The sequence below is a fragment of the Xiphophorus hellerii genome, chromosome 11 (genome assembly GCF_003331165.1).
Source record: "Xiphophorus hellerii strain 12219 chromosome 11, Xiphophorus_hellerii-4.1, whole genome shotgun sequence".
Lineage (NCBI taxonomy): Eukaryota > Metazoa > Chordata > Actinopteri > Cyprinodontiformes > Poeciliidae > Xiphophorus > Xiphophorus hellerii.
Window position 1 is genome coordinate 9,302,123 of NC_045682.1, and position 25,518 is coordinate 9,327,640.

The following is a 25,518-nucleotide window of genomic DNA, read 5'->3' on the forward strand; positions in this document are numbered from 1 at the left end:
TGATGTCAGAATTCTGCCTTTGGAGTTATATTGTTATGTCACATTGTGATGTCACAGTTTCCTTCGATATTCAAAGTGGGCTTGTCTGATGGATTTTTTATTAACACGGCGGATGCGCGCGCAACGTGACTGCAGAAAGAGTCAGTGGGCTTTTAAACTGTCACTGGTTGCCATAGTTACCCCCCATGTAGCAACCTAGGTTACTACAACTGTTTAAAATTGAGTGATAAAATAAGTTATGCTACCAAATTGACATTAGAAAAAGGAATACTGTATTTTACTGTATTTTCCTGCTTTTTCCTTGGTCCAATAGTGACACTTAGTGGTCAACGTATGCTTTTATTTTGAAGAAAGGCATATTTCTTATTCGTGTGTTTTGTGACATGCTGCACTTCCTGTTTGGGTCTAGCTGTTTTTTTTCTGACAGAAAGTTCTTTTGCTGTAGTTCAGGTGCAGGATTCATCTATCGAGTAAATTGTTTTAACTTTCCAACAAGAATCTTTTGTTTTATTATGATACAATATGTAACTGATATGTGGCTTAACTGATGCTAGTGAATAGAAAATAGCGCCAAGTGACAATATGTGATCATTTTCCATGTGCTTCGATTTGTTGGATACATTCAAGTGAAGACTTTTAGAAATGTTCAGAAGTGACATTATGTCTAACACGTTCCTTAAAAGCGTCATATTACTGCAGATGTTACACCAAATATTTACTCTAGAGGGCGCCGTTGCATCTATACACACTGCTGTCAAAGCATCCTAATGTTCTCAATTTCAGAACCTGGTCTGAAATTCGACCAACATGCATATGGTCACATAAAACTGGAAATCTAATGAAATTATGATTTCTTACCATCTTGTCATATTGGTGGTTAGGATATTTTTTAGATAGCAGACATAAGAAAAATGTTTTTGTGCCATGTCCTGTTTTATCGTTGAAGAAATTCAGGTGTAAAAGGTCAGTTGAAGCATGGATACATTTTCCAATAATAACTAATATGAGACCAGCTTCTGCACAGTATATTTGCATAATGTCATGATCCATTCGGTGTCTGGGTTTTTGGTTTGCATTTGTTTCCAAGTCGTTTTGGGGTTTAAGTTATTGTTATTTATGCCATTCCACATATAGTGCTATTCTCTGTGTTCATAATTGTTGTTTATGTCTTATCATTAATGAATTGCTTTATATTTAGCTTCTTACTTATTTCTTGGGTTCTGTTGTGCGTCTTAGTTTTTCTCTTATGTTAAAGCTGTGCTTTGATTCAGCTTCATTTGTCTCTCAGCTGCTCAACACTCTCCTGATTAGACTTACCTGGCTTCCATGTCCCTGATCACATCTCCTTTGTATTTAAGCTCTCTCATTTTCATTGATCTTTTAGTCTGTCCTCTGATTCCATGATTAAATCATCACCTTTAATTGTTTCATTTATTTATTTTTTGTTTGTGGGTGGACCCCAACCCTCAAACACTGACTCACAGGTTGTACTAAAATGCTTCTTAACTTAATAAATAAATAAATAGTCCACTTATTTTGTATTATGCTGAATACTGAGGTTTGTAAATTAGCTAGCACATCACAAGATAGTAGAATGCATTACATTTAAACAATATTTGAATAAATTACCTCAAGAAAATCTTGCTGTCAAAAAATCTCAAATGACCCATTGCTAAATGTTCATTGCTAAAGACCAACATGGCTTCTATTATGCAAGAATGAAACTTAGTAAGTTTCAGGAAGACAGAAACCATTTGGTTGATAAACGCTATTGTGAGCGTTTATTATTTTTTTTATTCATTTGAAACTGATTATCTGTTAAAGGTGTTACTAACATATGAAATGATATAAATGGGTTTCCTGATTAAATCACATTTCATTGCTTAGAATCCTGTCATTTGACGCTTGTCCACTAGAGGTAATCAGTGACCTACTCTTAAAGTTTAATTGACCAGAGAAGAAGGTGAACGTCGCTGTTCACCTTCAGAAATAAGGAAGAAAACAAGGTCGGATTAAAAACATCTTTATTTCGCTGATGCGGGAGACATATTTACATGTTTAGAGTGAACAAAGTGTCTAAGCTTTGTGTCTATATATATACATATATATATATATATATATATATATATATATATATATATATATATATATATATATATATAAATATATATATATATATATATATATATATATATATATATATATATAGAGAGAGAGAGAGAGAGAGAGAGAGAGATCTAATTATTGACTGCCATCTTGTTTTCAAGTAGTCTGTATACAAGGGCTGGTATCCTGCATGTTTTAGTGTTTTTTTCACTGGTTCTTCACACCCGAACCAGTTCATTAGGTCTCTGCAGAACTTTGACATGTTGAGAATGTAGTTTAAATCTGTTCTATTTCAGCAAAAACTCCCATAAAACTGGCAGGGCACCAGCCCTCCACGACTGAAGCTGCACACAATGTCTTAAAGAATTATCCAAAACTATATTAATTGACAACGTACGTGATATTTATTTTAATGAATGTCTTGGGAAATAATCGTACAAGTGTGCCAATTACGTCACAATAACAAATTTCTCTGTCTTTGTTTCCTACATATTTTATTGCATTTTATCAAAAACTTCAACAGAAAAAAAGCAAATAGCAAAGGTTTTGAAAATGGGTGGTAACAGTAATATGCATATGGTCGAATGGCAAAGTCATTTAGCAAAGGCATACTAATAAAACCCATACTGGAAAATATTTGAGCGAAAAGTTAATTAACAAAGGCTGTAAATGCCGAGCTACAATGGTGTAAAAATTATTCCAGTACCTTTTCTGACTTCACCTTACCTTATTACATCAAGTGAATATGAAGTTTGAATTTTGATTTATGCCGACATAAAAGTCAATAACATAGCAATTTGTTATTGAAAACGATAGCAATTCAAATTCAAAAGAGTTCCCACAAGTTTTTAGATCAGAACACTTTTCCAGTTTCATCCCGTTACCACGGTGGCAACAGATTGCATGGGTAAAATTTATCAAGGAAAATGGCCCTGAATCTTTGAATGATTGAATTTTCTCAGCTTTTCGTGATAGTCATTGCTGCTTCATTTAATATTTTCTATATAGTTTACTTGTAAATAAATTTTGAATAATATGCACAGAAGAGACAACTCAAACAAAACATAGAAACATTTTATAGCCATAAACCCAATTCTATAACACTGTGTGATCCAATGCATAAATTAAAACCATAACATCACCCATGCAAAGTGTATTGTTAATCAATTTTTAATTTTATAAACAATAGACATGCTGCTGCTACATTGTTTTGGAATATGTTGCACCAGTTTAAATTGTTGCACTTCAATTGATTTAGCAATTGTTTCCAATGTGAAGTAAATGCAATTTTGTCTTAGAGTTTAGTTGTAAGAATTGGCCATAATGGCAGGGAATGTGGAAGTCTATGAAGTTCATCTAAAACCTGTAATAGTTGTACCTTTGCTCAGAGTTTGGTGAAACGTAAGAAAAGGTATAGAGCGAAGATTCTTTGAAATTATGGTCAAGAAAGATTTATTGCAAAAAATATGTCTATACTTGAAAGGGACTATTTTCCCCTTTCTCCCAAACACATTCAGTAACATTCAACAAGCAGTGCGATGAGAAGAAATCAGAGGACCAATCCCTTAAAGAGTTGAATATAATTAATATGAATAAATTCAAAACGGACACTACTAACAGACTGAGGAATCAGTGTAACAAAATGAAAAGTTTTAAAGGTTTGGGGTAACATAATGGAAGCATGTTAAGAAATATGCTTGATCTTTCACCAAGGTAACAAGATCGTAGAGACTAAAGGTTTGTGGTTAGTATAGTCTTCGCATTAAAACCAACGTTTTGTATGATTGACCCATCTCCTAAGCAAATTTTCGTTAAAAATTCAAAGACATCATTTTAGAATTTACCCAGACAACTTGAAAAATGTGGTGACAAATTTAAAGATGAGAAGATGTTGTCATGAGGACAACTAGTGATATAAGTGTAGAGGAAAAACTTATTATGACTTATCAAAATATACACCCAACTGATGTTGATTATCTTTTACAGGTAAAAGGTAGACAGGAAATACGGACTCTTTTCAATCAATTTCAGGAAAATAAAGAGAGGACAATGGCTGGTCAACTTGAAATAACTGTTATAAAAATTCCCCTTTCTACTGATATAACATCTCAAAATCTACTTTTTTCTATCTTCCTATGAACATTTTTTAGGTAAGTAAATAATGCTGCTGGCTACTTAAAATCATTGTTTCCCCCGAAGGTTACATCACTAAAGATCCACCGACCAGTTTCAAACAAAGCACACTGTGGTAACACATTTTATAAAGTACTGAGATGGCTGTATGTTCTTCAGATTTATGTAGACATTATGTTTTAATATATATATATAAAAAAATCAATCTATTTTTAGAAAATGTTCTGGCAGCACGACATCAACCACTCCACAGTCTTACTGCTAGTAATTTAACCTATAAACACTCCAACTCAACATGTAGAGGAACTTAACATGGCCGTACTCTACCTCTCCACTTCCATTATACATTAATGTCTCTAATGAAAGCCCTTCTTCCACAGTCAGTCAGGCAGTAATGAACAGCTGAATCTCGAGGCCATGCAAAAATACTGGCCTCCACTGAGTGTTTCTGTTTGATTTTCTGCAAGGGATTCATCACCACCTGGCTGCAATGCGATCAGGACCTAGATGGGGGTGTCACAGTTCGCATTTTTGTAGCATAGCTTTCCCCCAAAAGGAGAGGTGAAGTAGTGGACTGTCAAAAACCCTTCTAGAATGACAGCCTGGTGTCAGGGCAGGTGGACATGGAGCTGTGTGTTATAGTCCCTTCTATAACCCTCTGTCGTTTTCTTCCCTGACATCAAGGCCGTCATTGAGAAAAGCTTCTTTCTCTATTGACATGGCTTCCAATTCATGATCAAGATTAAAACCATTCATCTCTGTTACCAGAGACAGGCGAGCAGAGGTCGCCTCAGAGCTGTGACGAATGCCATAACAGAAGTAGATGACTAAACCTGCAAAGAAGGAAAAAGACAAACATATTGCTTGTATCATATACTCTCATGATGAAAAATCTGGAAAGGTCTTAACCAGGCTGTAGATAGAGTATGTTTTGATGTAAATGACATGTGATCAAGTCTTCCTAAAGACATGACTTTTAACAGTACCTACCTGTAATTGTGATATCACATTACATTGTGCAAAGTTCCAATCAGCTTTGCAAAGAAAAGAATTTTCTAATGTTCAGCATAAAAATAATGCATAATAACGAGAGATGTATGAGTACCTATAGCCATCCAGATGGAAAATCGGACCCATGTTCCTCTGTCCAGTTGCATCATCAGGTAGACATTGACAAACATGCTTATGACTGGAATGAAAGGCAGCAGGGGAACCTGGGAAACAGGACTGTATTACCACACACGAACACCCTGGAAAATGTGTGTATTTATTTGAAAACGTTTAAAACAAATACATTTTGGAAGCTTGGTGGCAATTCTCTAAAAGAACGATATTTTAATATACTTCTTTAACCACCCTCCCATAATATATAAACAATATATTGTCACTGCAATATCACTTTGAGCAGTGTTATTATTGCCTGTTTGGATATTTTAATTATTGCTCTGAACGTAGATATGAGGATGTTTAGGAGACCATGTGTTTTCTTGCATTCATTTTTTGACTTACAAAGGCCCACATGCACGACTGACAAGTTTTTGTGTTTTTTCAAGAGAGGCTATGAAACCAGGGCCTCTACGTTCCTGTTTTCCTGTTTTACCCATTTTTCATTGTATTTATGAAAAATGGGCCGCTGTATCTTGTCATGTGTAAATATGAACTGCTAATTAAGTTTTGCAGACACTGATGAAATGAAAAAAAGAATACATATCAAATTTTACAGAAATTTCTAAGGTTAATGCTTTACTATAAAGCTATTTCAGAAGTAAGGATTAGGCTTTACGTCACTGAATAAATGTACTCAAATTAAATGCAAGATTTTTTTTTTACTATGTTATTTGCAACTAAAATAAACAAGGAATTTATTTTAAGGTTTTGCACACTTTTTGTCCATCATAGCCAAAATTTAGCAGGATGGAGCTGGATGTTGAATTGAATTAGCATGCCATAGTACTGAAAAGGTCTTCAAACCTAACCTTGAAGGAGAGTTTAGTTTTACTCTCAGGCTGCCTCCAGATTATGAAAACCAGGACGAGACACACCATGAAGATCAGACTCAGGGCTACCATGTTCCATGAAGTGAGGCCTCCCTGCACGGCCAGTATACTGAAGGCCAGGATCAACATTCCTGCAGAGAGTTTGTAAATTCAGACATCATTTAATTGTAGACTTAGCAGTTCTATTTAATGTACATTAAATCAGCTGACTTTATGTTAAATAAAGACTTCTGTCTGTTTATCCCACGAACTCAAATACAAAACTGGCTCTTGAGAAGGTATAAAAACCAAGAAATACGATGTGCTCTGTTTACTTTTTCTTCAGCCAAATATGACTAGTAAATTACAGATCTTGTTGCTATTCTACAGAGACTACTTCATAAATAATTCATCATTTCCTAAAATAATTAATTGAGTGAGTAATAACAAAATTGATCCTTTGTTCTTGTCATGAAAAGACAAATGGGCTATTAAGACAAATTATTTTTCTGCTTTGTCTTGCATGACAACATACCTATGGCAGAGGTGCAGATGTTGACAGTGGAGCCTGACAGTGCGGACGGCTCAGGGTTGTTTGGAAACAGAAGAGTCTGGAAACTGAATCTCTCCTCCACACCAGGAAGAATGCCCATACTGGGCACACTGATCCCATCACTGGAGTCTGGATCATCATGGGTATTGGCTATCTGGTAGACTGGGCCGTGGATCTCTGGCTGGTATCTGAAAAAAAAAACCCACACATTAGGACATGTCTCAATTAGATCAATAGAAAATATAAACACCACATATTCACTGCTGTTGATCCAATTGTAACAATGTAAACCAAATGTAAGCAAATGTATAGCAGCAGTGTGACCCTTTGTAAAAGCAATGTCAATAAAAATGGGAGCTGTAGCCAACTTTCCAACAAGTTACTTCAGTTTGTGACAGCTCAACTACAGAGTATGAAACATATGAAAAGTGAGTCAAACGTTTAGTGTCAGAACATATTCACAGAGAACAACACAACACTTTGACTGGTTAAAAATCCAATCAAAGTTGAAGAAAATGCATAAATAAGACTGCATATTTGGATAAAACATTTCTATTGTGAAAGTTACAAAAGTAAAAGCCAGGACATTTAAATTTAGAATTAAAAAAAATTTGAGTACACAGATTCGGTTCTATAATGTGCAAATGTAAATGTTGAAACACATTTACTCCTGCTAATTTGGTAACTAATGTCATAAATTACCCCCAACTTATATGTGTTTTTTAATTTTAATTTTTTGCATCTCCATCAGTATTTGTTTTCCTTGTAACACAAAGTAAAAGAAAAAAAGACTTGAGTGACTAGATAGAAGATAGAAATCGAAACTCCAATTTTACATGTGTTCTGTTTTGTTCCAGTGAGACTTTTATCATCAATTAAGAGTCAACTAGGTAAATTTTCTCTTTGGTTCCCACCTAGAATTTTTTAATAAAACAGTCCAAACTGACCTTAGCACCAGCACACAGGCGGCCACTAACGTATAGGCCAACAGCGTTCCTATTGACATGAGGTCCACCAGGTCCTTCAGGTCAAACAGAAACGCCATGATTGCTAAAAATGTGTAAAAAAAAAAAAAAAAAGCAACAAAGGGCTCCTGTAAGAATGGTTGAAGCTTGAAGATATATATTCTTTAAAGAGCAAAATTTAAAAAGTACTGATATTTTAACATTCATGTACATCAAATCTAATAAAATTCCATTATGTTATTTCTTTCATAATATTATTCTGACTGAAGAATTTCTGTGCATACATGTCTCAGAAATTATTGATATACTATCTATTATGGAAGTGTTTCAACTGTTATACATAATACACAGGATAATGGTTAAATGAAAGTTCATGATCAAGTTAAGATCTATTATGTTAAGGTCTTTGGTTAAATTTATTTCCAAAGACATTTAAACCAAACTACTCTGTTTCTGCCCTGACAAAAAACATTCAGAGAACTAATCTTACTGTGGCAACACTAAGTCATGTTTTATTAAAGTCTGTTCACCATTGTCATTTATGATGAACTGTTATGTAAAACATAGTCCCAAAAATTTTCCCCGGAGAAGCAGGTTCTTAACTGCTCCAAAATTAGACTGTTACACTATTACAGTGTATCATGTCTCTATTTCATTAATAATAAATTGTCAGACCTGACAGAAGGACATGTAGGAGCCGTAAACATTAAATGTTTATTGTCTTTCATTCACATAAGAAGTTTTGGTAACACTTTATTTGACGGGTTGTGAATAAAACTGTCATGACGTCGTCATAAACACAACATAACGCCTGTCATGAACATGAGTAAGTCTTCATGAATATTTATGACTGTTGTCATAAAGTCTCATTCGGTAAATCATGACATTATTCAAAATGTCTTTGTTATGACAACTTGTCATTAACCAAGAATCATCATATGTCATAAATATGTAATAATAGTAGTCATAATAATGTCATTAAGATTACACCGTCAAACAAAACAGTAATTAATATTTCCCCTACCTGAAATAAAGCAAAACAAGTAGGACCAACAATAAAGATTTAATTAAGTTTTATTACACTGTGAAATAATTTAATAACAGCCATTAATAATTCCTTTTGCATCAAGTGGAACAAGTAGCACCAATTATAAAGATGTCATTAAGTGTTATTACAGTATCAAATGCTAAGCTAACAGAGTCATTGATATTAAGTCTTACCTCAAGTAAAGTGGAACTGAACTACATATAACTACCATCATAGCTGTAGAACGAACCCTCTGTACATTGGAATAAAACAAAAGATTACTTGTTCTTCAGAGGGTTTAACTTCTGGTCGGTATATTGTAACTCTGAAGTACTGATTGAAAAACTAAAACAGAACTACTTATTCTTTAACTTAAGAAAATAGGTTCTTTCAACAGTCAGCCATCTCCTTCGTTCTAGCCTTCCTGTAAAGCTCTGAAATCAGGGAGATCTTGTCTTCATTTCCTAGAAGCAGCTCTTTGGAAGTGTCTGGAAACGCTCAGACATTATCGCTGCTCTTGTAATAAACAATGATTAACATTGTGGTCAATGTTAATCATGGTGAAAGCCTTTTCATGAATTCATACTTGGTGAATCTCTTTTGGACAATCTCATAGTGGGAGATGACACAATTCAATGTGGTCACCTAAAAAAAAAGAACAAAAACAAATAAACAAAAAACAATGTGATCTTAATTCAGCATTTATTTAAATACCATTCACAAATGTGCCTTGCTGCACACTGTCAGAATGGTGGACTGGCAGACAAATGTCTAGTTAACATGACTGGTTGTTTTAAAGTGCAATACAATTATTTCTTAATACAAGTAGCATAATGACTAGAGCTGAACAAAATTATCCTGATCAAATGTTTGTTTGGCAGAAGTTCATACAGACTGCCACTGTTGTTATTCAGATTGCATCATTTGATGTATAGTTTTAGGCACATGAGTGGATCTTTTCTCTTAATGAGCATTCAAAGTTATTTCCAACCAGATACTCTGGCTTATGGCTGTTTGCAAGAAGTTTATTAATAAATAAATAAATAGAGTAAACACCAGTTTTACATTTGACAAGAATTAGTTGTCTAAAACGTAACATATTAACTCAGCGGGTGGATGTTGATTCCTGCTTCTCCTTCCCCACTTACCCATCCCCTCCCACCCGCTTCACCTGGAGAAAATAGTAACACAAAAATGACTTACGTAAATTTCTTGGGGAACATTTCATCTGCTTCTTTCTCTTTGGTCAAACAGGAACTTCTTTCTCTGGTGGCTGGTCCTCATTAAAGACCAGCCATCTCGATTAATGTCAAGTTGTCATAACAAAGACAATTTGAATAATGTCAACTTTGTATTAAAAGTCTCATGATTTACCGAATGACACTTTATGACAAGAGTCATAAATATTCATGAAGATTTACTCATGTTCATGACAGGCGTTATGTCATGAATATGATGGTGTCATGATGATCTTATTCACAACCCGTCAAAGTGTTACCGAAGTTTTTTTTATCCACTGACAATATGGCTAAAAAATAATTATAGCTATAGAAGAAGAGCATCTTGGTGGTAATGTACTAAAATGTTACACTGTGAATGTCACACTTTTTTTTACTTTTAAATTCTTCCTTATTTTATTTCTTAAATCATATAAAACCCTTAATCTGATCTTTCTTTGGTGCCATTTGAATCCATAGATGCTATTGCTAACTGCTCTCAGTAAACTTAATCATCTAAACGTTGCTCTCTTTTAGATCTCTGTTCATATTTCCCTTATTGTTTCGTTGCAGTTTTCATGACTGACTCTTTTCTTCCTGGTTTGCATTTCCTACTCCTCTTACCAGACATGACCCCAGCCGCAAAGGTGGAGTTTATGGGGGCCTTCCTTTCGCTGACATGGGCCAAAAAGGAGAAGAGAAGGCCATCTCGTGCCATGGCAAAGATGATACGGGGTAGGGGGAACATGGAACCCAAAAGACTGGGGTAGAGTGAGGACGAAAACATAAGATTTGGGAGATAGTTGTTGGTAAGTGGAGGGAAATATAGGGAAAGAAAAGAAAATGCCAGTTGAAAAAAAAAAAAAAAAGCCAGCAATGTATGGATTGGAAATGTGAGGCAGAAAAATGCGCAACAGGGTAGCAGGCTGGAGTCAGTATAGAAGCAATGGGACATGATGTTGTTTGTCAAACGTTCTTTGAATGACGCCATGTAATCATGCAAGGCTCCACATGCTATTATTCTTCATTGCAAATTGTATTTGTGTATTTGACACATGCAGCTTTGCTTGGTGGATTTGAACAAGATGCAGGTTCAAAATATAACAAAGTTTCAAAACTGAAAGATAGTGGAATATAATCTGTGATAGACTGATATTAGGACTGATAGGAGGAATAACACAGTTAGACTACAATAAGCTACACCAGTGGCAGTTCTTGCTTGGATAGCACCCAAGGCAAGAAAAGCCTACATATGGAAGCAAGCTTTTCTTTTTTTTTAAACAAAGCTGCACAGAAATGCTCACAGTTTGCAAAAACACGATTTCTTAAAATTTCAAGGTTTGTGTTTCTCAGTGTAGCATCAGGGTACTGTAGGGGTTTATCTACCCAACCCTCCCAGCCCATTTTCCAATGTCTCCCTGTGCATTTGTCAATTTTGTTTCTACTAAGAGAAGGAAACAGAACCCTGGCTATAAAACAGTTAACAAGACCCTTCAATGACCAGGGAGCTGATTTCTGCCAGGTGTTAACATCTCCAGCTGACCGTCTGGAACATTAAACCCAGCACAATTCAGTCCTTAAGCATGGAAAGAGGCTACAGGATGCAAAATTAAATACATGCATGTTAGTGTCTCACCTGCCCCTGTGCCAGAGGCAAAGGTTGCAGTTAGTGGGGTTTTGGTGCGGGGACTGATCTCAGCCATGAACTTGAAAAGCAGCCCATCATCAGCCATCGACCACAAAACACGAGGCATAGGAAACATTGCACCCAGCAGGCTGCCATAGGGGGGAGACCAGGATATATAGTATCCACACTTCACTTACATCCAAGAGAATGATATAAGACATACATGAACAGAGACAACAACTCAAACATCAAAGAAACACAGAACAGTGAGAATGTAGCAGAATAAGGAACAACGTACATACAGACAGTACTGTCAAAAAGTTCTGAGACCTCTTACTTTTTAATGTTGTGCTTCCAAAGTGCCAGACTTTCATGTTATTTGCCTTTGATCCCCAATATATCTGATATTTATAGATTCTGCAGTAACTGAGCATGGTACAAAAAGAAAAGTTATCTTTACTAAGAAATCAGCCACAGCTATTTTAGTCAGTCTTACAATTTGTCTTATGTGTTAGTTACATTTTTTGTGCATTACTGTTTATAGATCAAAGTTGCAAGCAACAGACAAAAAGGAGGAATAAAACAGCTTTTGTCCAATAAATAATAATAAAATGACTAAATTTACAACAACTTGCTTGACACCACTCTAAAATATTACAAAAATGTCTGACTCTTCAAAAGAGAGAGAAAAAAAACTGAGGTTGCGCAAAATTTTTTAACAGCACTGTAATATCTCGTGTTCTGAGTATCAATGCAGACACATGCAGGAAAATGTTAAATACACAGTCACTTAATAAAAAAATAAATACCTTAAGTGAAATTATGCTACACACTTCATTGTAAGAGTATAAATGATATATGTCATTCGCACTAATCATATAAAAATAATTAACAATTGAAACTTAACATAAGAAAAACTGCTGCTTAATAAGTCCTTGTTACATAATCAGTCACTTACTTATGTTACAAATTATTGGTCAGGGGAGCTTTTATTTTTAGATAAGGAATCAAATTCCGTTTAACGCTAAATATACCCACAGCACACATACAAACACACAAGCGTGTTTATATATGCCTGCACATGCACGTCTGCATGTTTCTCTGTAGCCTTTATCACATGTGAGCGTGGGTGTGCAGAAGACTGTATTCTTTACACAACGGCTTATCAGCACTTAGTCTGACATGACTTTGTCTGGAAGCGTTTACAATATCTGCTTTAGAAAAATTCAAGATGAGGCATGCAATAATCCTGTGAAATTTCTTTATAACAAATTGAACATAGCAGTTGAAGGAGGTGTTTTCATATCAATGACACATTAAAAGATCCAATCTTACATCGACATGTTAACTCTCCAGCTTAGATTGTAGATATTTACTTTAGGACATATCTGGAGAAAATGATCTAAAGTGCATATTTGAAAAAGGCTCAAGTGAAGTTCTTACCTGGTGGACAGAGCACAAAGAGAGCCTACAGCTACAGCATATTTGGCTCCTCCCCAGCCTACATATTTAAAAGCTACAGGCAGAGGGCTGTTGCTGTCCAGAAGATAGTACGGCATCATGAGGGTGAGGGCAGCGGAAACACCAAAGTAAGCAACGAAACAAATCAGCAGTGAGGACACGATCCCAATAGGAATGGCTCTTTGGGGGTTCTTCACCTCCTCGCCTGAAGTTTGCAAAAAATAATAAACACAGTTCAGTTTATCTTCAAACTCTGCGTTGGCCACTCTTACTGGCCTAGAGAAGAAAAATGTTAAGGAAATGCAAAAAGCAAACAAAAAAACAGATTGTAATATATATACTGTATATATATAATTAATGATAAATTCAAATGGAGCTTCACCTTGACAGTAGTGAAATGAGTTTTGCCCAGACAAAAAGGGCTTGGAAATGGCAAACTTTGCATTTTATAAAATGATACATTTATGTCACCTTCAAACATTCTGAACAAGACCAATATATTTTTATGCAAAAAAACAGCTTGTTTAGAAATAAATGAAAAAAATTTCTCAAATTTGCAACTCAGAGTAGTTGAGCCTGAAACCCCTCCAACAGCTGTTGCGCCACTGCTGGCAAGATATTTTTGTGTTGGCAGGAGTCCAGTGTAAAACTGTAAAACAGATGTATTTCAGACATACTGGAAGCAAGTGTTTATAAGAAATAAACAAACACGCTATATTCACTAAGAGATTATGGTACTAAAACCTCAGATAAAGACAATTGGGCAAACATTTGCAGAAAGACTCAGTTTAATGTTTTGCGGTGAGACTGGATCACAAAGCAGAGATTGAGAGGCTGAGATGTAAAGTATGTGCCACAAAATGCATCACTACTGATCAAGACATTGTATTATAATGCATTTATGACACTACAAAAACAACAAGCTTTCTTATAATATGTGCAATAGACATGCTTCTAAACTTCAGCAATGATTTTAAGGGTTTTCTCCATTTGAGCCAAAAAACTTTGGGAAAAAAAGAACTACTATGTCAGAGAGCATGTAAGCTAGTGTAAACCTTCCTTTCACCCCAACATAGAAGCCTTGGATCCATTACAGCAATCCACAAACATAATGCAGAAACACAGAGATCTATTCACACATGTAAAGGCGTTTCGAAAAAGTCTGGACAACATCTTCTTAAGCTGAATCTCTCCCCTTTTTTGCGTCACAGCCTTTGGCATCCTGCCATGTACAGAAGTGGGCTAAATGCATTAAAAGTGCAGCTTCTCTCTCTCCCTGGCTGCTCTTATGTAATGCTAGCAACTAATAGTGTTCCAACTGCAGATTCTGTTTCATGCCCTATACCCCAACTCCAGCCTATAAATGAAACCCAGTCAGAGAGTGAAATGGAGATAAGAGAAATGCTTAGATGGAAGCAGATCGATGGCAGAAAGTTAATTGAGAGCAAAGATATTCTGATTCGAAAGAAAGTTCTCACCATCATGTCAAAGTAGACTTTAAGGATAATATGCAAAGACTTGAGTTGAAGGACAGAATTTGTTGGGTGGCATGAAGGTATTTCTTATGCATCATTTCGCCAAGAAACACAATTTTAATTACTCTACTAAAATCACTATCTCTAAACCAATAATATAGCATAATGTAAAGTAAACAATTTTAGAGTAAACTGATACGGCATAACATGACCACTGACAGGCGAAGTAAATGTCACTGATTTTCTGCTGCCAGCATCTTGATGCCAGATCCCACAGCACTGCTTCAGGTGTCTACTGGGCTCCACCTCTATCTTTTGGCAGCAAATGTGGGATTCACTCACAATTAGACAGGCGATCATAATGTTCTGTCTGATCTGTGTAATTTGTTAATAAAATATTCACTGAAAAACACTTTTAAGACACATCTTAAAAAGGAAGGATCCCAAAAAGCAGAGAAAGTACTTTCAAAGTGTTCCGTCTATCACTGACCTGTGGTGGCGATGCAGTCAAAGCCTACAAAGGCATAGAAACATGTAGCAGCTCCTGAAAGTACTCCTGTGAAGCCAAATGGCATAAAGCCACCCTGTCCTATGCTCTCCTTGGATGGCAGGATGGCAGTCAAACTGCATACAAAAAGCACAAAAATATACATATTTTTAAGGATAAAATCTCTAAAACATGTTGGACACATAAAGGTAGTTTGTTGTCACGTTCTTACTTTTGGCTTGAGCTATTCGTATGATTGACATGTAGGATCTCCTCTGGAACAACCTGCCAGTTCTTCAAAGTGCCTTTGACCAGCCCAGAGATCACCATGAATAATAAGACTAAAACATTGACACAGGTAAACACCTTATTCACCATCGCTGACTCCTTCACTCCAAATGCCAAAAGACCTTGCAAATGAAAACAAAAAGAAAATTAAATGGAGAAACAAATTTGAAATGCATATTACATACATACATTTCAATTTATATAGAAATTTGCTTGTCAACCAATCAAATGACAAAAACTCAATACACGTAGCCAACTAGAAGTGGTGAAGATGACTTGCTAAAGTTGAAGCTGAACATCAGAAAGGGAAAGAAAAGGGATTAAAGTTGCTTTGAGAGTGGCATGGATATTGTTGCCAAAAGTAAGCTGAGCATTTCAAAAACAACTAATTTACTGGAATTATCATCTTGCAGGTTTATACTGAATAATCTAGACATAATTCAGAGCATGCAGTTGTGTGGACTAAAATGTGTTGAGGGCAGATTGAATAGGCAGATTGTTTAGAGATAAAAGAAAGGGCACAGTTGAGCTAATAAGCAAGAATGCTGGATATCATCACTGAATGCACAACACAGCTAATCTTTAAACGGATGGTCTACAGCAGCAGCAGAAAACCTAAGCAGTGGCCACTCCTGTCAGCGAAAACAGGAAACTGAGACTATGATATACACAGGCTCCCCATAATTGGACTGATTGAAAAACATTATCTGGTCTGGTAAATCTCAAAATGATCTCAAATCTCACATCACCTCAAACTGGTTTCCAGAAAACTTCTATGAGAACACTGGACTCTATGGTGGAAGGATTTGCAGCTGGCAAATCTGCAGCAGCAGTGTAATGTTATGTCATTATGAAACCCAAACCTCTATGTTAATCCAATGGAAACGTTATACAGCAACGTGGTTGTCCAGCCGTACACAATCAAGATCTACATAATAACATAGTCAGTAAGTGTTGAGACAAAAGAAGATGCAGACAGAGATGTTCCTACCTGTGAGAGTAAATATGATGAGAACTGCAAACATGTCAGGGTATTCTGCCAGCACACCTGGTGCATTCATAGACATGTGTTCTCTGCAGAACTCCTCAATGCGTTTCCCTACCAACTCGTCAAAGGTGGCGCTCCATGCACGGGCAACACTCGAGGTACCTGGAGCACAAAAAGTTCAGTCTTCATTCTCAAATCAGTTGTTCTCCCTTAACAAAACTGTTTAATCCCAAATTTTTTCCTGCAAAATAAGTGCATGCATTTCAATCTGTGAACCTCCCTGACACATGATATTTATGAATTATTACATTTTATGTTTGTTATGTTAGTGAAAATGTAGGTTTTATACTCGGCAACAATTGTTGCCGGTGGGAAACTGACTTCCTTTTGTGCAGGTTTGTGACTGACATTTACAGGAAGTAAAGAGGTCTGGTCATGTGACCTTTCACACTAGATACATGAAATTGATATTGCTTAGAGTAGATACACTATTATTTTATTTTAAATCTTCAAGTAGCTGCCAAAAGTCAAAACAATTGTTCTAGAGCTTCCAGAAGTTAGAAAAAAAATGTCTAGCAACAATTGTTGCCAGTGAGATTAAATTAAATGACCTAAAATATCTTGTGACCTAACCCTAAAAGGACGCTCACAGTGGAAATTATACTGATTTACCAATAATGTAAGAGAGAATGAGGTTCCATCCAGTAATGAAAGCCCAGAGTTCTCCGACTGTCACATATGAGTAAAGATAAGCAGAGCCCGTCTTCGGGACACGGGCTCCAAACTCAGCGTAGCAAAGACCTGCCAACACTGAGGCTGAGGCAGCTATCAAGAAAGACAGGACGATAGCAGGACCTAGAAAGATATGATACAATCAAAAATATGGAACTGTGCTCTTCAAAAGCTAAAACTTTTACATCAACAAGGCTGATTAACTTACCTGAATTGTCTCGTGCAACAGCACCAGCAAGCACGTAAACGCCAGCACCCAACGTGCTTCCCACACCCAGGGCTACCAGGTCGAAGGTGTTGAGACATCGAGACAGACGGGAGTCCTCGGAATTCGAGTTCACCACCTTCACCCTCAGCAACTGTTTTCCAAAACGCAGAAGTTTCTCCAGCACCATGGTTTGCAGACTGGCCTCAGGAGGGGAGAGTACTTCAGAGGTCGCAGGGGGGATAAGGGGCGGCTGCACACACCCTAAGGGGGAAAAGAGGATAAAAGATAATGTTCTGACTAGAGTATATCTGAGTGGATATGTAGGAAGTGCACTCTACATCCTGCCAGTAAATGCAGACTGAAGTTGCTGAAGTATTACAGCTTTGACAAAAAAGTCAACAAAACTCTGTTGGGAGGACAATGTGGTTTCGTGGGAGGTTACTTAATGGAAATCCACTACGTGTGGCTGTAAAGCAAAGAAACAGTTAGTGGAACAGCATGATGTCTGTGGGAAAACCTTGCTATTGGATATATTGCCAATATGTTATGTAAACACAACTCACAAAGGACAGGGGAATGCTCCTTAGCATAGTGTTCAACAGACACACCTCTGCATTACATGACCAAGTGTCATTCATACCTCTACATCCATAAAAGTTACCTATGGACCAACAACCCTAATAATAATAAGATTCTAAACTTGCTTTTATTAAAGGGGGGAAACTTAAAAAAAAAACTAAAGTAAAAGAATGGAACACATAAAAAATATTGGTTCAATGTGGACAATGTCAAGCAATGCAGGTTAAGGTCCAACAATCTGGTTGTTGGACTGTTGTTACACAGTGAAAATGGAGTAGAGTGAGTGACGTGCAGTGACGCTGTGACACTGTGACTCATGTCAACATAATGGCACCTTGTCAGGAGACTCTGATGTGATGACATAAACCCAGAAAGATTGCCATGTACACAATGTCCCCTTTCCTTTTTCCTTCCTGGAAACATTCTAGCTCAATTTTCCAACTTTGCAATTCGAAACACATATGGAAAAAATGGGGTGAGGTTTTGTGTTAGAAAATTGTTTTTGTTAGAAATGGAAATTAGATCTTCAGAAGGCAAAATATCTCTTCACAGAGGACAAAAGTTGGTAAGTCACTGAAAGACAAGCACGTCTTAATTTAAACTGTAACATGCTTATGGCAATAGATTGATGATGAAGCCGTAATTAAACTTTAAAATAACATCTTCCCATTGATATTTTCCACAAACAGCTTCTATAATTTCAAAGGTCTATGCTGTAAATTAGATACCAACTCCACCATCATTAGTCACACATAGGGAGGAAGTACTCTCTATACAAAACTCAGGAAAAAAACAAGTTCTTAATGCTAACTTTTTTCCTTGTCAAACGGTCATCCCACCCCTCAGGCTGTGCTTACCCATAATCATATTGCCCATATCAGACCCAACCAATGATTACAAAGCAATTTTAGAGGTCATTAGCATTAGTACTTTCAGATTGTAGATATGTATTTTGCAGATCATTGATGCTCACATGGTGTTACAGTTAGTAAACTTTGCTTAAACCAGCAGGGAAACAGGCTGGATGCTCATGAGAAATGTTTAGTAATTTAAAAAGAATGCAGGTTCTCTTCCATTAGGCAAATGAATACCTACACAGTCTCAAAATAAGCAACAGTTGACTGGTTGATTTGCAAAAATATGGTCATAATACTCTATCTGTTTGGAAAAGAAACTTTTAAAGGATTGTGTAGTGCAGAAACTCCAACCCAGCAAGTTACACTGCATAATTGTGAACGTTAAACATTTACTAAATACAGCTTGCGTTTAAATGTTTCTGGGGAAAGCAAAGGAAGCTGTAAAGCGTGTACTGAGACAACGTACAGTACATAGCCACATGCACAAACACAGCTAAGTCAAAGTAACTTACATGAACAAAGTGACCCCATGCGGACTTGAGTACACAAGTTACTCAATTGCTTAAGTTTTTATCAGTGCAAGTGACAAAGCAAAAATATGATGTATTAGACAGAGGGAATCATAACCCATCAAAACAATCTTTGGTGTCTGAGGCAAATAAAAATGGTAAAAGATAATCACTTGGAATGGATTGTGGTAAAAATCGAAAGCAAAGTTTTGAACTTACCGGAAAGCAGTGACAGCTTCACTTAAAACGTTGATCTATGTGGAAGATTTTAAATTAATGCTGACAGGTGTGGAACTTGAAAGCATATTTGCTAACTTTTCTTTCAACTGCTGTCAGAAGCTCACGCCGTTAGATGGGTAGGATTCTAAAATAGAATATGGAAGAATCACATGGCTTGGCTATTCCAAGCAGCCTGGAGTTGAGCACGAGCATGCACGGTCAAAAAGTTGCAGTCACTCTATCAACTTTTCTACATTTGGCAGAAATTTTCTGTTTCATTTCTTTTTTGCAAGTGTTGAAATACGTAACTCTTACACGCAAGCTTAAATACCATGCCCACCCACTCTGAACAATAAAATGCTTACGTTTACGGAGAACGCTCATAAATATTACAATTTCCAAGAGCAGGAATTCCTGTGACAACTACAATCTCTCTTTGTGGTGCACGGCCTCTTGTCCTACAGCACGCACACAGATGCATTCACCGAACCAGTGTATGTTTCAAAAAATACTTTGAAAACTATAAATCAAATGTCAGAAAAGTGGAAGCAATGCCCATCAGGGGGAGGGAGTAGTTGATCAGAAGAAGGGGTGTGATCCCTAGGAACCAATTAAAATTCACCCTGCATTTAGCACAGTTCCACACTGCAAAATGCTATGTCATGGCTAAAGTCATGTCCAATGCTACTTAGAAAGTGCTGCTTTAAGAGATGGAATTTCAATGAAAAAATGATTAAGACTCTATATTTTTATGTCATTTATGAAACTAGTCTAAAACAGTAATTTAATGTCATTAAAAAACATCTTTGTTTTACACTCTGTAAATATCTGGTTTCAACTCTGGGTCCTGCTCTAGTGTTACATTTAAAGGTCACGTCTTTCAGTCTTGCTCAAGAGATAAAATAACTGACCTAAAATGAAGGTGGCTAGGTGTGCTTTTCCATTTCCCTTTCAGTTTGCCATATTTGTGTATTCAACAATGCGTATCAGCCGCTCAAGCCAGAAAGGCTGGGAGGGCAGACAATGTCATTATTGGCAACACCTCCTTTGAAGAAATCTATGAGCAATGCAGGACCAATGACACTCAACAGGAGTGACCACAATGACGGGGTTTTTCTCTCAGCAGTACCCATACAATATATTCTTGGAATATCTTTGCTAAGTAAAACCATTACCCCGCAGGTCATTCAATTTGCTGACTGCCAAGTTTTAAACATACAGCAGAATGCTTTATAGTCAAACGAAAAAAGGACAGACAAGATTCCTTTGTCTGGCTAGATTAAAAGCCACGCTGTTTCAGAGGAATAATCGTGTGTTTTTGGGAAACAAAAGCTTGACTTTTACCTCCATTCACTCCAGCAACAGACATAGCAGAAACAGACAGAATGTTACTGCATTCAACAAAAGGCAGCATCACTGAGAAGAGCGGATACATATTTGTTGTGAGAGGAGACGGCGTCATCAACACATAAATGTTGTGAGTTGGCATCATGTTAGATTATACACTGAAAAAAATGAACTTAGGGGGTTATCACATTAACAAAAGAATATCATGTACTTCTAACTAAATGATTTCATGTTTCAAACAGAAACGTGATACAATCATGTTGGATAAACAAGAAATTCACGCGAGATTATGGAAGATCACGCTATATAACTGTTTTGCGCCTGGGAAAACTTCAAAGCGGTTTTAGTTACACATTAAACTATAGATATTTGTTTTTCTCTGCAGGGCACTATTGGCATTTAAGAACTGCACTGTAACAAACGGCTGTAAAAACTACAGCATGAAAATACAGTGAGGTGGCTGGGTTTTGAAAATACAGTTCTGTTGTACCTTTTCTAATTGATGAGTGTTCTTTCTACCCTTTCACCCAGTCCTGTCTTAAAACACTTAATGTAATGTAACTTAAAAAAATGTCTTTGAATTAATGTAATTAAATCATGGAAAGCATTTCCACACGATTAAATAGCTTTCTTTCAGCATGAAGCATGTTTGTTGAGCTAACTTAACTTTCATGAGTTGGAGCAACTTAATTAAGTAGTGTGTAGGTACCACTGGAACATAAGTTGGTTTCTCGGGCATGCTGTGGTGGCGCAGGGGGTTAGCACGCCCCAGTCCTCGATGTGGACCTCGCTGGTTCGACTCCCAGTCCCGGCGACCTTTGCCTTCTTCCTGTCTGCCTACTGTCTCAAACAATACGAGCCACTAGCGCTGCAAAAACTCTTCGGGTAAAAAAAAAAGAAGTTTGTTTCAACTAAATTTGCGTTAAAGTAAATTATTTGGCCCAAAGCATTGCAAATTAGTTGGGCTGGCTCTTTTAAATTACATTGGGTCCAACTATAGTACATGAGTTGAATCAACCTTAATAAATTAAATTGAGCCAACACACATTTGCTTTACATTGGAATAACCATAATAACATAAGTTGAGCTAACACATTTGCTTTAAATAGGAGTAACAGAATTACATGATTGCTGAAATAAAGCAAAGTAATCTGTTGGAAATCCTTTCCACAATTTATTTATGTTCATCCAAAGAGTTATTTTTTTCAGTGTATATGTACAACACAAAGATGGCAGAGGACGTCTTGGTTCACTGAAAGTAAAGTTCTTTCTCCGAATTTCTACCTGTTTACATTGCAGTGACTCAACAGAACAAATGCACAACACACGCCGGTGACCCAACATCCAGTTTACGCTGGTATTAACAAGCTCACACTGGACCAATGCAGCAGAGGCGACATATGAAGCTCTGAATTTCACTGAACCTGGAAAGCTTCCGCGTGAGGTCTGCAACTTTGCCCACTACTGACCTACTTTGGCACCCGCTAAAGTTAGACTGAGTGAAGCTGATCTGAACTGTTGCTTTTGGGATCTGAAAGGTCAGAACGTACCCGTATCTTTGAAAGGATGCACTTTTTTTGAAGACGGCGTGTGGTCAGCTTCTCCTGTCTTCCATCAGAAAATAGCCATACAACAGTCCAATGCTATCTGAGACATATACAGACAGTGATGGCATAGTTACTTTGAAAAAGTAACTTTAATTGGATTACTGATTACTTGATTTGAAAAGTAACTACGTTACATTAAATGTAACTTTTTTAGTTACTTTCAGCAGCTGCTAACAACAACCCTCTCTGCCAATATTTAATTGCAAGTTATTTTATAATTGGAACATCAACAATGTGTCTCCACCTATTGAACTGAAGGGGAGATTGTTTAATGGTTACAACAGTACAAAAAACGTTAGTAATGTGTGTGTGTGTGTGCCAGTGTTGTCTGGAAAACTATAAATAGGATTTTGGACCCCCGCCCCAGCGTCCAGGTTCTGCGTCATGGCTCTTTGCTGTCAGAGCGCCTCCTGCTGCTCAGATGTCCCGCTGCACAGATTTGTGACACTTACCTTAATATTAATAATTATAATGGCGTTTAGTTGCACAACTTGTTTTTACCTTTATTGCCCTGTTCATATTGGTCTCGATGTTTGCAGTTTTCTGGAGCGCAACGCGAAGCTCTACGTCATTCACAGGTAACATGTGAACTTGACATTAACAAAGACACAGCGGGACGGATCATGAGTCTGACTCAAACTAACTGGATGACAGACGAATTCTGGGGTTTATGTCTGCTTATTTCCAAGCCCAAACAGGACATCCCGGCACTCATTAAATCTGCAATCGACTTAAACCTAAAAAAAAAAAAAAACAAGCCCAAAGCTGCTTATAATAACCGGACTTGGCGAGCGAAACTCAAAATAGTTCCTGTTTTTCCAGCAACAAAATGCGCATCTCCCTCTTCCCTCCATTGTTTATGTTTCTGTCGCTGCTGATGCTGTCGCATAGAAACGGCGACAAGATGCATAGAGGAACTAAAATTAAATCACAAAAGAAAATAGTAACACACAGTGATTTCGATAAGTAACTGTAGTCTGACTACTGGATCTGAAATGGCAACGCGTTATTTTACTCGTTACTGAAAAAAGTGGTCCGACGTCAGTAACGCGTTACTAAGTAACGTCAGTAACGCGTTACTGACGTTACTGTATGCAGAGCACCAGTTTCTAGAATAAAACAATTTATACCTGATGACTTAGACTTTATGTAAAATATATAAGTAATTTGACATGACAGATACTTCTACTCCACATTGCATATTTACATAGGACAAGCCAATATGATGTTTAAAAATGCAGCTAAAATAAACTTATTTAGTCAGGGAGGTGGATTTTAAAGATTTGTGGGAGTTTGTGATAGCCTAACCTGATTAAATTGAGACTAAATCAAAATAACTGGTTCGATTTAAGGTTGTGTGAACGGCTCAGAAGCTAAACAAATGTGTATTTCTTTACGCATTTACTTGATGGTGACAGACCAACTCCATGCTTTGCGATGTCTGCTCAGACGGACCACATGTTGCTCTCACTCCGCGTTCATAGCCCACCCCCGGTTCAGATCATCTGGGTTCAAACCTCTCCCCACACCAGCACTCGGATCAGTTTTAAGAAACCCAGCACAGTAGCAGCCCTATTTAAATCTCATAATTCCTGTGATGTAAACGTCACCGCGCCTCTACTGCAGCTCCCCGTAGTCTCCAAATAATGTAGGTATTATATTATGGCCTTAAGGTATTCTGTTTGTGGAAAATGCAACAGTAAGTGTGAATGCAAGCCGCGTTTGAGGAATTAGTACATTATGTAACTCCGTGGAAGTCCCTCTCTCGTCGAACATCAGAAAAAAGAAAAAAAAAAAAAAAGAGTTAAAATCTGAAATAAAACTAAAGACACAAGCATGTGCTTTAAGAGAACTGTCAGCTCTAGAAAAGAAACTTAATTAAACCTATGTATGAAAACACTTTACATCTTTAAGTTAAGCGCACAACTTGAAAATCATCTAACAGGGAATACAAGTAGATTTATTTACACTTTAGTAGTGCCAAATCCCCGTCAGCCTGCAAGGAACAGCTTCAACATATGCGTTTCCAGAGGTCTGTAGATTCCACAAAAAGCGCCGCGACAAGCTCTTCAAAACATTAAAAATCTCCGTAAAGGCGGTTAGGAACCTTGTGATGTTTAGGTAGTACTTGCTCTGCAACAGCGTGTTCAGATGGAGGAGGGGATTCACGGACAGAACCAAATGCAGCTCCGCCCGTTCATTCGCATTCATATTGAGCAATTACTCTACTCAGTGTGGCTTGCTGTTGTGATTTAGATCAACTCCTGCAATGTTTTTTTTTGTTTACAGGCTCAGGAGAAATACATAAAAAAGTGCTTCAAAATTTTAATAGGCCTGTGTCTTCTCCTTAATTTGAATGCACTGTACAAGTAAAAGAGCACACCAAAAAATAAATAAATAAAATGAAAAAATAAAAATAAAATAAAATACATTTGTGGGGTATATTTGGTTCTCAATAAATTAGAATATCAGTGAAAAGTGTATTTCATTCATTCAGGTCAAAAATTGAAACTCGTATATAGGTTCATTGCAGATATATTTTGAGTTTATTTTGATATAAATAGTACATAAAAGATATCAACACATTGTAATGGAAAGTTGAGTGGAAGAGAAAAGTGCAGTAGAAGCACCAAGTATTGACAGCGGGAATAAGATAAATCTACAGAAGAGGAACAAAGCCGATTCAAGTATTTGTGCCAAATTCAAAAGTCACATTGACAAAATCTGTGCTTCAAGACCCATGGCTACCGCTGACACATTCCTTGTGTATTATGTCATTTCTGTGCCAGACAACATCAGAACCATCTTACCTGGGCTAAGGGGCAAACGGGCTGGACTGGTCAGAAATCCGAAGCAATCTAGCAGGCAAAAAAAAAGAATTATTAAACATCAATGTTTTCTAAGTTTAAATATGTCTAATGGGAGAAATGGAATAAAATAGACTCTATATTGGCAACAACACAAGCAAAAAATTAAAAAAATCTAAGCAAAGTAATTATAAAGGAAGTTATGGGTGAAAAACATGACTGATGACTGGAATAACACTTGGTGAAAAGGTGCAAAAAGGCATAGAAAGTCTAGAAAACAGTTGTAGACCATCAGTACTTGGAAAACTTTCTTTTTGCTATATGTTAATATCAAAAAGCAAACTCACTGC

At 36.8% G+C, this 25,518-nt stretch overlaps 1 protein-coding gene across 4 annotated transcripts; it reads right to left on the minus strand.

Annotated features, from left to right (window-relative positions):
• Positions 1-2,244: 2,244 nt before the first annotated feature.
• Positions 2,245-24,510, minus strand: LOC116728451 (high affinity cationic amino acid transporter 1-like). Of its 4 annotated transcripts, none has more exons than XM_032576576.1 (13): positions 24,330-24,510; positions 17,244-17,504; positions 16,976-17,158; positions 16,307-16,465; positions 15,260-15,437; positions 15,031-15,164; positions 13,048-13,270; positions 10,602-10,738; positions 7,716-7,818; positions 6,751-6,956; positions 6,216-6,367; positions 5,345-5,453; positions 2,245-5,072 (listed from the first exon to the last, which is right to left on the minus strand). In XM_032576576.1, exons 2-13 carry the CDS (start codon positions 17,428-17,430, stop codon positions 4,888-4,890), a joined length of 1,956 nt encoding a protein of 651 aa, XP_032432467.1. In that variant the 5' UTR covers positions 17,431-17,504; positions 24,330-24,510; the 3' UTR covers positions 2,245-4,887. The 4 variants fall into 4 exon arrangements, with proteins under 4 accessions (XP_032432467.1, XP_032432466.1, XP_032432468.1 ...); XM_032576575.1 differs by lacking the exon at positions 24,330-24,510 and adding an exon at positions 19,773-19,885; XM_032576577.1 differs by lacking the exon at positions 24,330-24,510 and adding an exon at positions 19,408-19,555.
• Between the last annotated feature and the right edge of the window lie 1,008 nt (positions 24,511-25,518).